Below are 11,878 nucleotides of genomic sequence, written 5' to 3' on the forward strand. Positions count from 1 at the left end.
CCCTATCTCTAAGGGAGAGCCCGGCCACCCTACAGAGGAAGCTCATTTCGGCCGCTACATTTCTAACCTTTAGGTTTGCATTTCCCTTTAAATCATAACTGTCCTCTGTACCATCAAACATTTTCTGGTGTTTTTTGGCGGCAAATTCTTCCTCACTTTGTTGAGTAGTTGAGCTGTTTTGTGCTTCAAGTCCCGAAATGTTTGAGTTTTGGATAAAAAAAAAAGTCCTTTGTGTGAATAAAAAATTAGAAAACAGACAGTAGCACTTGAAGCATCCAGGTTTATATCTTTAAACTGAGGGAAATTATTTTAACACATACCACTGCAAGTGCTTTTGTCTTGTTTTAAGTAGAAAATGTCTTTTTTGGCTTAATCTGAGCCACATTCACCTGACCAGTCCAGGAAAATGTCTTATTTCAAGTTATTTAAAGAGAAAAATTAGGTCTGAATTGCTGTAACAAATAAAAAAAACTGCCAATGGAACAAGAGAAATTTGCTTGAGACTAGATTTATGTCTCAATACAAGTAACTTTTTTCTGGACTGAAAAGTTGAATGTGGCTAATTTCAAGTATAACAAGACATTTTTTACTTAAAATAAGAAAAACACTTAATAAGATTTCAATTTTTGCAGTGTAAATACACAGAAATTTGATTTTAGTCAGTTATGAAACAGACAGAAATGAATAGTGTTGATTTTTTGTGACTTTTAAACACCAAAAGAAAAAAAAACATCAGCACAAAGTCTTTGTTTTTTCTACATTTTAATCATTCATGTTTGAAGCTGCTGCTGTGTGTTAGGACTCAGGAACAGGTGGATAAATCTGACAGTTTGATTCAAGCAGGATGAGAAAAAAATACACAAAAATACAAAATCAGCAGATATATCACTTTGACCACAGGGGGCGCCAGAATTAACACACTCAAAACCTCCTCACAGGAGCTTTAAAGTCAAACTGTTTGCGACCTTCAGTCACAGATCCAGGCAGACGTAGGTCATCTCTCTGCTACAGACTCAGAGTTTTTTCGTTATCACAAACGACGTTTCCTTTAATGACGACGTAGCGGATCAGCTCCTGGTGTCCTCCCAGCTGGTAGATCAGATGCTCCCACCTGGAGAACAGGAAGACTCATGAAAGTCAATATTTCATATAAAAAAATGATGCATTCAATCATCTTACAATGAAAACTGATGGTATGAGGAGAAATAAAGTCCTGATTTACCGTGAGGTGTCGAGGATCAGCAGGTCTCCGTGTTTCTCCACCTCCAGGGAGCCGTGTGTGTGCGAGCGGCCGAGGGCGTAGGCGGCGTTGATGGTGGCCGCAGCCAGAGCTTCAGGCATGGACATCTTCATGTTGACACAGGCCAGGTGCATGACGATGGGCTGAGGAGGAAAACACAGAAACAAGGTGTGACACAGAGAGGAGGAGAGACTCAGCCTCCTCCTCCTCCTCCTCCTCCTCCTCCAGCTGGACTCACCATGGAGCAGCAGTAAGCGTTGGGGTTGAAGTCGCTGCCGAGGGCCACGATGACGCCGGCGTCCAGCATGTCTCTGGCTCGAGGCTGAGGGAGCCTTAACACACACACACACACACACACACACACACACACACACACACACACACACACACACACACACACACACACACACACACACACACACACACACACACACACACTGGTTACACACCTACTAAAGCCAAGCTTCTCATGTTGCTGCTTCAGTCACTGTTTTAGTCTTTAATCTTATATGAAAATAATCAAAGAGAAAAGTAGCAAAAACTCTTTAAAGATCAAATCTTTGAAGTGAAAACTGATATTTGTTGATCAGTTTTCTGATGAGTTCATTCAATAGTTTAACTTCAAAAAAAAAGATTTGAATTTTTTAATTTAGACATAATTTTGTAAAAAAAAAAAAAAAAAAAAGATAAAACAAATCCAAAAACATATATAGAGTGAAAAAAACAAAAAAAAGTTCTAATATTTTTTGTAAGAATGAATGAAAATGAGGGGACAGAGGGCATCTTGTGGCCCCTGAAGTGTCCTAAAAAACAATTTAAGTGAAGTGAACCATCTTATAATTGAGTTAAAGCTCCTGTGAGGAGTTTTTAGCAGGTTATTTGAACTTTTATATTATAAACAACAGCAGACTTCATTTGTAGCACATCCCCGTATACAGAGGCTGCAGTCTACAGGCTAAAATCTTACAACATGAAGGTGAAAATGCCCCAAATCATAGCCAAATAATTAAAAAATGAATAAATAGATAAATATATTAATTAATTAATACATAATAATAATAATAATAATAATAATAATAATAATAATAATAATAATAATAATAATAATTATTATTATTATTATTATTATTATTATTATTATTATTATTATTATTATTATTATATAACAGCTTTAAAAATAAATTGTTTACAAAGTGCTTTGACGCATAAACACGTGGCAGGGAATCTGAGAAAACATCAGGCTGAGAGAGGTTAGAAGTGATTGAGATATTGAACAGACAACAAAATAAAACATTAGAATATAGATAAATCAATCAATAAATAAATGAATAAATATATAAATAACAAGATAAAAAGAGGAAAATAACAACATAACATCAGGTGGAAAAGGAAAAGGTTCTTAGAGGGAGATGAAAGAATAAAAACATTTAGCAACCAAGCAATGATTAAAAAGCACAAGACTAAAAATAATATGAGTGCACCTTCAAACACTAGAGCCCAACAGTGCAAATAAGACATTAAAAAAAATTGTTTTTTTTAAAAAAGGTAAAAAAAAAAAAAAAAAAGAAAGAAAAAAAAGGGAGGGTTAAGGCAACAAGTGGAAATTAAGTTCAAATTAGGTAGAAATAACTTCAGCTTTAACAAAAATTAAATAAAATAAAATAAAAAAGAAAAATAGGCCTGAAACAACAGGCTGCAAGTCATGCTTTTGGTATTTTAACTCACTGGCTGCCAATAGAGTCTATAGATGTCAGTTGTTTTCCAATGGGGTGGGCTGAGGATATCAGGCTTGTAAATTAGCGCAGTGACAAACTGACCCCTGTAGGTGGCAGCGGTGCTCTCTTTGGATGAGAGATTAGCATCAAAATGAGAAGAATATGTGAGATGAAAGAGACTATAGTAAAACTTTGCAAGTTGGACAAGTTTAGGCAGCTGACACTTGAGCAGAGTACCCGGTCAGAAAAGACGACAGATCATGGAGACAATCAGAGGAGGGAGCTTCAGAGAGGAGCGCCAAAAAATAATCAGAGCTTGTTTTTTCAGTTTTTGGTCAAAGACGATAAAACCAGCCTAATTTTCCTAACTTTCTTTAGGTTGTTTTCATGTTAATGAGGTCTCAGAAAAGACCTTGCAGACCAGGAAGTCCCTCACTGGAGCTTTAAGAGCAGTGTTTGGGGTAATAGTCGCGTTACACCTGTAGAGTTTTAGTACCTGAGGATGTAAGCTGTGGTTGGCAGAAGCACTGCAGCAGTTTTAGATGTTGCCATGGCAGCGATGCCTTCATCTGTGACCTCCTCCAGGTGACTGATGGCCAACGCTCCGAGCTCTGCACCCAGCTGTGAAAATGTACAGAAAAAGGCCAAAAATCATTTGTAATGAATATTTGGGATATTTGCTCATTTTCCAGCCTTCACCTGTCACACACGGACAGGTAAAGGTCAGTTTGGTGTCACAGGTGTGTGTCATACCTGAGCAGAGTTCATGGGGTGGAGCTCGTCTCCGTGGAAGTTGATGTTGAGCCCCATGTCTTTCCCGGCCTGCAGGATGGAGCGGGTGGAGCTGAGGTCAAACACTCCCCGCTCACAGAAGACGTCGATGTTGTCGACTCTGAGGGTTCCTGCAGACATCCTCTCCCTGAGCCGAGGCAGCTGGACCTGCAGGATGTCCTCTGTGGCCTCCTCCACCGTCTTCCCTCTGAGGACAGGAAGTTAAAGAGTTTATTCATCCATCAGGTGAGACTTGATGAGACTTGATGAGACTCTGAGGACGCTCCTCACTTTGGCACAGCGTGGGCTCCGCAGTACGTGGAGGAGATGTTGATGGGCAGAGAGTTTCGGGCCTCCTCGATCACCTCCAGCATCTTCAGCTCCGTCTGCAGCTCCAGGCCGTACCCGCTCTTACACTCCACCAGGGTCGTCCCCGCCCGCTGCATCCGGACCAGCCTGCTGCTGAGGGAGGCCAGGAGCTCCAGGGAGCCCGCGGCCCGAGTGTGCTCCACGGTGAAGTGGATCCCTCCTCCTGCTCTGTGCACGTCCATGTAGGTGGCCCCGGCCAGCTGGAAGCAGACATCGTTTTTACATCAAACCTGAAGCTCCAGCTGAGGAGGATGAGATGGTCCAACCCACTCACCTTCATCGCAAATTCATGCACCCGGTCTCCAGCCCAGACTGGGTGTGTGTGAGCATCAACCAAACCTGAGAGAAGAAGGATCAGACGATGTAAAGACCAGCTGAATCCATTTTTAACCATAAAAACAACATGACACACTCACCGGGGAGGACACACATCCCTGTGGCGTCAATCACTTTCTCAAACGATGATTCAGGAAACTCAGACCTGATCGTTTCAGTGGGACCAACGGCTTTAATCAGACCATCACTGCATCAAGAAAAACACCCCTCACATGAGACTGAGCTCACAGGAGAGCTAGAGAAATATGGAACCCCAAAATGTTCACAATTAAAAAAATTAAAAACAACATTTTGAAATAATTTTAGATGAATTTTGATAAATATGTAATATGGCCATTAAATTGTGAAATATGGGACTATTATTATTAAATGTGTTTTATTATTCTTTAATATCTAATTATCATGATTAAATATTTCATAATGATTATTTTAACGATTTAGTACTTCATATTTAAAAATAATAACTTTATCTTTTTCCCCAAGCTTTTATACAATTAAAAAAAATGTTATTTTACAAAGTCATTTTTTATTTTATAATGTCATTTTTCAGCATGTATTTGTCTGTCAATCAAAGCACATAAGGGGGAGCCAGTTAAGGGATTGGCTGAGACGTCCCGCCCTCCAGCTTTGATTGACCGACCAAGACATTCTGATAAAAAAATAAAAAATAAATAAAAAAAACAGCAAAATGGAATATAAATATATTTTGAAAAAAACAAACAAACAAACAAATGAAAAACATTAAAAAAAAAAGAAAAAACACCTTGCAAAATAAAAGAAGTCATGATTTCAAAAAGTATGAAATTGTTAAAATAATCAATATGAAATATTTTATTTTAATTATTAGATATCAAAGAAGAATAATCAAAACATTTCACATTGTCTATGAATATGTAAAAAAAAACATTTTTTAAAAAAAGGAAAACAACTTGGAATATGGAAAAAAGTCCTTATCTTGAAAAGTATGAAAATTTTGAAATAATCAATATAAAATACTTAATTATAATAATTTGATATACGAGAAGAATAGTAAAAACATCTCACATTTTATATATATATGTGTGTGTGTGTGTGTGAATATATATATATATATATGAATATATAATGTAAGTAAACAAAAAAATACGTTTTTTTAATGAAAAAATCTTAGAAAATGAAAAAAAATCATTAATTTAAAAAGTATGAAATTGTAAAAACAATCATGAAATATGTTATTTTAATAATTCGATATCAAAGAAGAATAATAAAAACATTTCACACTCTATCTATCTATATCTATAAATATTTCTTTATGAACCCTTTGGGGTTTCATACAAAAACCCTTTTTTAGCAGCAAAGCAGGTTTTATGATGTAATGACTCCTCACAGCCTCCAGAGAGCGCCAGAGAGCATGACTTTAAATGAGTCCTCTATGTTACAATCTTAAAAATCTCAATTTGAGTAAGTTGCAATATGTACCATAAAAAACTACTTGGTGTACAATTGTCAGTTTGTAAGGAAAAAAATAAAAAACATAACAAGGAAATGGTTAACAGTAGATCCACCCAGCATAGAGGAATGGATGGATATCTATCATGGAAAAGATAACATTTTCCCTCAGAGTACAACAAGAAAAGTTTTTTAGTAAATGTGAGAATGTAAAACGTGCAACACCAGACTTTAACTGACTTAGGTTACGAATATTTAAGGTAAACCCCCTACACATTGTTTTTCTTTTTTAGTTTTATTTGGTCTAGAAGTGGTGAGCTCCTTGGTTCTGTGGTTCATGTTATCTGTAATGACTTATAAGGGAAAAAATAATTTAAATCTGGGAGAGCCTGGTGGATACTGAAAGCTATGTGTAATGGAAAACAAACTATGCTTTTCCTAATAAAAAGAAAATTCAACAAAAAAAAAATCCTTGTGGTCTATCAAAGTGTAGTTTTAAGCTTTAACTGCTCTTTGCACAGAAACTGAAAGCACACACTCACCTTCCTATCACCACGCTCCCGTTCTCTATCACACACAGATTCTGCATCCCATGCTTGGTCAGATACTTCTCTCCGTTGTTGCAGATTAAAACCAGTTGTTTGGCGTTTTTCACCAGCAGTCTGTGGCTTCCCGACATGTTGGATTCATCAAAGCAGAGACCGTCTCTGTGCTGTGAGTGGGTTTTAACTAGTTTAGGAACCAGGCAAATATTTGTCCAGGAGAGCAGAGTTTAAAGTTCAGAGAGGCGGAGCTTCCACACACACACCCACACACACATGAATCTGCTGTACAGAGAATTGAAAACACAACACTCAGGTTTAAGAAAGGGGAAATCATTTATTGTGTCTGTATCACAACGTCACAACATAAAATTGGTCAAAAAGCAAAAAAAAAAAACAGTAAAAAAAAATATTTCCAAGCATTCATCTTTTTTTTTTTACACAAACATCAGCTCATCTACAGCGCACACACTCAACAACAGGTAGAGTCTTCCTCAGCATCACTCCCTCATCTCTCCGTCCTCTTCCTCCTCCTCTACGCCTCGGATGTACAAAACGTTATTGCACCTGCAGGAATCAAACACAACTGTGAGCTGATCTGGACTTAGAGACTGAAGATGGATCATTCTCTTTTAAACCTTCACCACCAATGTGTTTTCAAAATGAAACTGTTTAATCATCAACAGGAATCAGTAACTGTGGCACAAAGCTGCAGCTACATGTGTCGGTTTCTCTTCCCAAAGTAAAAGAAATATCTCAGTTATACTTTAATTTACTGTGTTTAATATAATATACTGAAAAAATAAACTCCCAGGAAATTTTATTTCACAGAACTAATTATAAATTAAAGATATGGTGCTGATATCATGATACTTAAGACATTCTGTTATCCATTATTTAATATTTCTCAAAGTTTATGAACAAACCTGATGAGCACTTCACCCAGATGACCCGCTAATGCTCCATCCACGAACTCCTCTGTGTTTGCCAGCTGAGAGAAAACATGGAAACATATATGTAAACAAAAACATTAAATGTGCTCTGATCAGCTCCCCAACATTAAAAAGGAAGTCCTGATTCTGTAGACAGAGAGAAGGATGTGTGGCAATCCTTGATGATTCTCTTTACCTCTGTTTTTATTTTTATTTTTTGTATAAAAACTCATCATAGGGGTGTTTTTAAAGATTGTATACAGGCAAGTATATAAATAAAGGATCTCTTAAAGTAAAAGATTAAAGATCTTTGAGTTGATGATCCATCATAAGACATTTTTATCTTAACACAGCAATGCACAGTCCACAGATGTGTGATTAAACTCGTCTGCAGAATTCAACAGCCACTGAAAACAGAAACACATTCAGTCCTAGTGTGTGATGAATCACTTTGCTCTATGTCAAGTTTTATTTGGGATAAGTAAGACCTAAAAGTATCTAAACTTGGTCTTTGAATGGAAAGTTATTGATTAGTTATTAATGTTTATGTACAGGAGTATAGTGATGATTTTTTTTTAACTGAAATTGGTGTTTTTTGTCATATCACCACAAGAAAATGAAAGCAGTGTTCCTAAATGTGGCTAATAGTTTCAAGTTTTAAAAAACGGTGAAGTATCATGGGTCAAGGAGGCAGAAATGTAATGTCCACATATGTGTAACAAAGGTCTTAGGAGTAGAGCCCGACCGATTAATCGGCCCGACCGATTAATCGGCCTGATTATACCTCTCACCAATTAATCAGCATAAGCCAAAATGTAGCAGATTATATAAATTTTTGCTCCGTGGAGATTCTGTCTCTCCTGCTCTGTGTGTTGGGCTGCACGCTGCCCGGCCCCTCCATCCACCATTAGCTAATGTAAGACTAAAGAACGATGTTTTAACATCGTGTTAGTTGCTTTTTTGTGAGATAAACAGAGATAAATGGTACCGTTTATTCACACGTCCACCATTATCTAATGTAAGACTATAATACAGCGTTTTAATGTCATGTAAGTTTCTCATTGTGTGTTTACATTTTGACTTTTTTTTCCTACTTACTGTGTTTAAAGTTTGACTTATTTATTTAAGGTGTTACAGTTTGACTTCTTTATTATTGTGTTTACAGCTTGTTCTTGATTATCATTGGTTTAAACTACAGTTCTTACGTTGACAGTTTTATATTTAATTCCTTGTTTTAATTTTATAGTGTTCTGTCTCTGTCTTGAATCATATGGTTATTATGATAATTTGTGTTTATATACAGTATATATCCTGTGTATATCAATGAATTTATTATATATAAATCAGCCAATATATTGGATATCGGCTTTTTTTTGGCCCCCGGTATCGGCATTGGCCCCAAAAATCCCATATCGGTTGGGCTCTACTTAGGAGCCGAAATTAACACTGATTCAGAAATATATTAAATAGCTGTTTCCTGTCAAATATGCACAGATGACCCTTTTTACCTGCATGTTCATGTATCCATCCACAGACACCAGGTAGCCTTTATACTCCATCCCCCACTTCAGCTTCACCATCACTGGTTTTCCTGTCAGGCCGTTCAGGAAAGGCTTTGGGTTCAGAGGTAAACTCTGAGGAAAACACAGAAAAATGAGAAAAATCACTACTTAATGTTTATTAAGGCTTGAAAAACCAATTCTCAGCACACATTTATAATAAAGCTATTATTGGAAGAGAGATGCGGCAACACGAACACTTGTTAAAACCAGGTTTCTAATGCGCATGAGCAAAATAAATCAAGCTATTACCATAATACGTGTAGTTTATCAATGATGTATTTTGTCGAAACACTACTAAGAAAAAATCTATATCAAATACTCATGTTACATGGTTAACTCTAATGTGTTGGGATTCATTCATCTACTTACAATGAATGAGAAGCTAGCGGAGCTAATGCTAACAAGCTAAAATGCTGCCGGATACAAAGGTAACCAAATCCACCAGAACACCTCCGGACGCTGTAGTGAGGAAAAGCGGGATGTACTCACCATTTCAGTCAAAATAAGCGGTTTATTTAGATTAATAAATGTGTTTTGTTCTCGTCAGTAAACGTTTGTACTTCGTTCACCAGCACACACGCTTTACCGCCGAACAGGAAGCACAAACTCTGGCCTCTGATGCAGCTTCGTGTTTCTTCACACTGCCCCCTACAGGACGGGATGGAAAACAGCAGCTCAGGAGTAACAGGAGGGAAGTGTTAGGATTTCAACATTAGAAATCCTAAAAACATGAAATTTTCTCATCTTTTCAAACAAAGAAGTACAATTTATAGCATAAGAAATAATAAAAAGTACAAATTTAATAACACTTTGTCCAATCTTGGGCAAAGTAAGTCCAGAATAAAAAATGAATTCATATAGGATACGCATATGAGTGTTTCTGGCCCCTTTTTGGGGGTTATACAATTTTCTTTCAGAGCTTTTATTCAAACTTTGTTGAATTTTTTGAAATTATAGATGTGAATAAATAATAAAATGAGAGATTAAAGTCTAAAACACCATTTATTTTTCTCAAATTGGCATCAAACAACAACAAATACCAACATAAAATGATAGAAATCCATGACACTTTTTGTATAGGTTGACTAATTAATAATACAAATAATGCCCGATAGCTTGTAAACCTCCTGAAGTGACTTTGAATCAACCTTATGTGACTTTTTTCAAAGACGTGTCCAGGGTCTGGATCCTCTGACCCGTTTCGCAGCAGAAAAGTGAAATGAGTGTCATATCTGGGTCGGCTCTGTCTGGGCAGCTTTTCTCTCCAGGCACAAACAGTCTGAATATTTCTCTAGTTTTCTGTGTCGAAGCGTTCAACTGTTACTAAGGCATGAAACAAGTTCCAACCTGGTGCTGGGAATAAACTAACATCTGACTTCTTACAGTAAAGGTTTGGTTCCCTCTGAAAATTCCTCTGAAATTACTGCGAAGCTTTTCTCTGCGTGTTTGAAATACTCGTGCCCTTACATCATTTAGCCTATTTTTCTTCCCTCCGTTCGAGCTGCCCTCCGTGTAATTAACCAATCCGTCAGTCAGGCACCGTGTCAGTCATGGCATGATAACAATGTGTGTGTACTGGTGTGTGTGAATGCTGGGAGCAGGGGCAGAGACGGAGAGGGGTTCATGGGTGGCCCTCCTGGGAGCTGGGAGCCCGTGAAACCTCCTCATTGGAGAAACAGAGGATGAAAAACCCAGTCCTACCACACAGACCAGGGCCCTCAGTCATGAAGGAGGCCTCTTGCAACATCTCCACAACGCCAGTCGCCGTTTGACGCCTCTGACCAACCTGAAGCTCCATAGGACGTGTTCGAAGACATATTTTGTTCTTAAAGCTCTTCTTTCTCAGATGGCGTCTGATGGTTACTGGGCTGCAGTCGGCTCCTGTAATGGCCTCATTTGGGGCGAGGACCATCTCGTGTCTTGACAAACAGCCAATCAGATCCTCCGCGTTGTGAGAGGCCTCATTGATGTAGCTCAACAATCCAACAACGTTCACAGAGAGAAAGTTTTTTAGCCTTCATTATCAGGAGGTTATGACAGAGTGAAAACCTGACAGGAAGTCACAGTGAATCCACATTTTAGAGCAGATTTTGTCTTTTAAAAGCTGAGATCTTAAACTTTAGATCAGCTGATGAACAGACCGTTTACCTTTAATTGTTTTCCGTAAATTGGGAACTCAGATCTATTTTCTCTCACTCCTGTTTCTTCTTTTTGCATTTTGATACTCTACTTAAAAGCTTCCTTGAGATCCAACAGTGCAAAATGTAAATTTGTGCAATTTTTCAGCTGGTCTTAAGATTTTGATCAGGAGTAGGGATGGGTACTTTTTTTGTCAAGGTTTGGGGGTTTTTTTGGTTTGTGTATTTGAGGTTCTGAGTTTATATTAGTGATTCTTGTCTTGTGGTTTTTGTGTTAATCCTAGTTATTCTTATTGAGTGTTCTGTGTCTCTGGTTTTTGTCCTTGTGGTTTTGATTTGGTACCTGTCTTTTTGTAATTCTTAGTGTTTCTGTGTCTTTAATGTATTTAGTCTCTGTCTTGAGTTTCCCTGTGTTTGGTTCAGTTCTCCTTGTGTTTCCCTCCTTGTTGATTGCTCCTCATGTGTTTTACCTGTGTCTTGTTTCACACCTGTGTTGATCACTCCCCCATCTATGTAGTATCTGTGTTCCATGTGCTCTTGGTTGGGTCATTGTAGCTGTCTGTATGCCGTGCCTTGTGTCCCGTGTTTCCCATGCCTCTTGGTTTTGTTTTGTGAGTTTCTAGTACTTTTGATTTTGTTTCTTTTGTCAGAGTTTTTGAGTTAATTTTAAATAAAAGGTTTTGTTTCATCTGTATTTGGGTCCTCTGGAAACTTTTACAGGTACTGACCAAATACTGTCAAAAGTACCGGGTGCCAATTCATGTAAAATCAAAAAGTACCACGTTAAGGTACCTAAACGCATCCTTGTGACTGTGCGGGAGAGAAAGAGTAGATGATTTTCTATG

General features: G+C 37.6%; 2 protein-coding genes across 2 annotated transcripts; both read right to left on the reverse strand.

Moving 5' to 3' along the window:
* Positions 1–807: 807 nt before the first annotated feature.
* On the reverse strand, positions 808–6,538 carry amdhd1 (amidohydrolase domain containing 1). The gene is made up of 9 exons (XM_074698622.1): positions 6,402–6,538; positions 4,512–4,618; positions 4,370–4,434; positions 4,018–4,295; positions 3,709–3,934; positions 3,452–3,576; positions 1,479–1,572; positions 1,223–1,383; positions 808–1,111 (listed from the first exon to the last, which is right to left on the reverse strand). The coding sequence occupies exons 1-9, from the start codon at positions 6,536–6,538 to the stop codon at positions 1,006–1,008; spliced, it is 1,299 nt and encodes a 432-aa protein (XP_074554723.1). The 3' UTR covers positions 808–1,005.
* A 212-nt stretch (positions 6,539–6,750) lies between these two features.
* Positions 6,751–9,533, reverse strand: snrpf (small nuclear ribonucleoprotein polypeptide F). The gene is made up of 4 exons (XM_074698537.1): positions 9,385–9,533; positions 8,842–8,967; positions 7,328–7,392; positions 6,751–6,968 (listed from the first exon to the last, which is right to left on the reverse strand). Exons 1-4 carry the CDS (start codon positions 9,385–9,387, stop codon positions 6,902–6,904), a joined length of 261 nt encoding a protein of 86 aa, XP_074554638.1. The 5' UTR covers positions 9,388–9,533; the 3' UTR covers positions 6,751–6,901.
* Between the last annotated feature and the right edge of the window lie 2,345 nt (positions 9,534–11,878).

The sequence above is a fragment of the Halichoeres trimaculatus genome, unplaced genomic scaffold (genome assembly GCF_033239565.1).
Source record: "Halichoeres trimaculatus isolate MK-OKI-2021-1 unplaced genomic scaffold, fHalTri1.1 fHalTri1_scaffold_21, whole genome shotgun sequence".
Classification (NCBI taxonomy): Eukaryota; Metazoa; Chordata; class Actinopteri; order Labriformes; family Labridae; genus Halichoeres; species Halichoeres trimaculatus.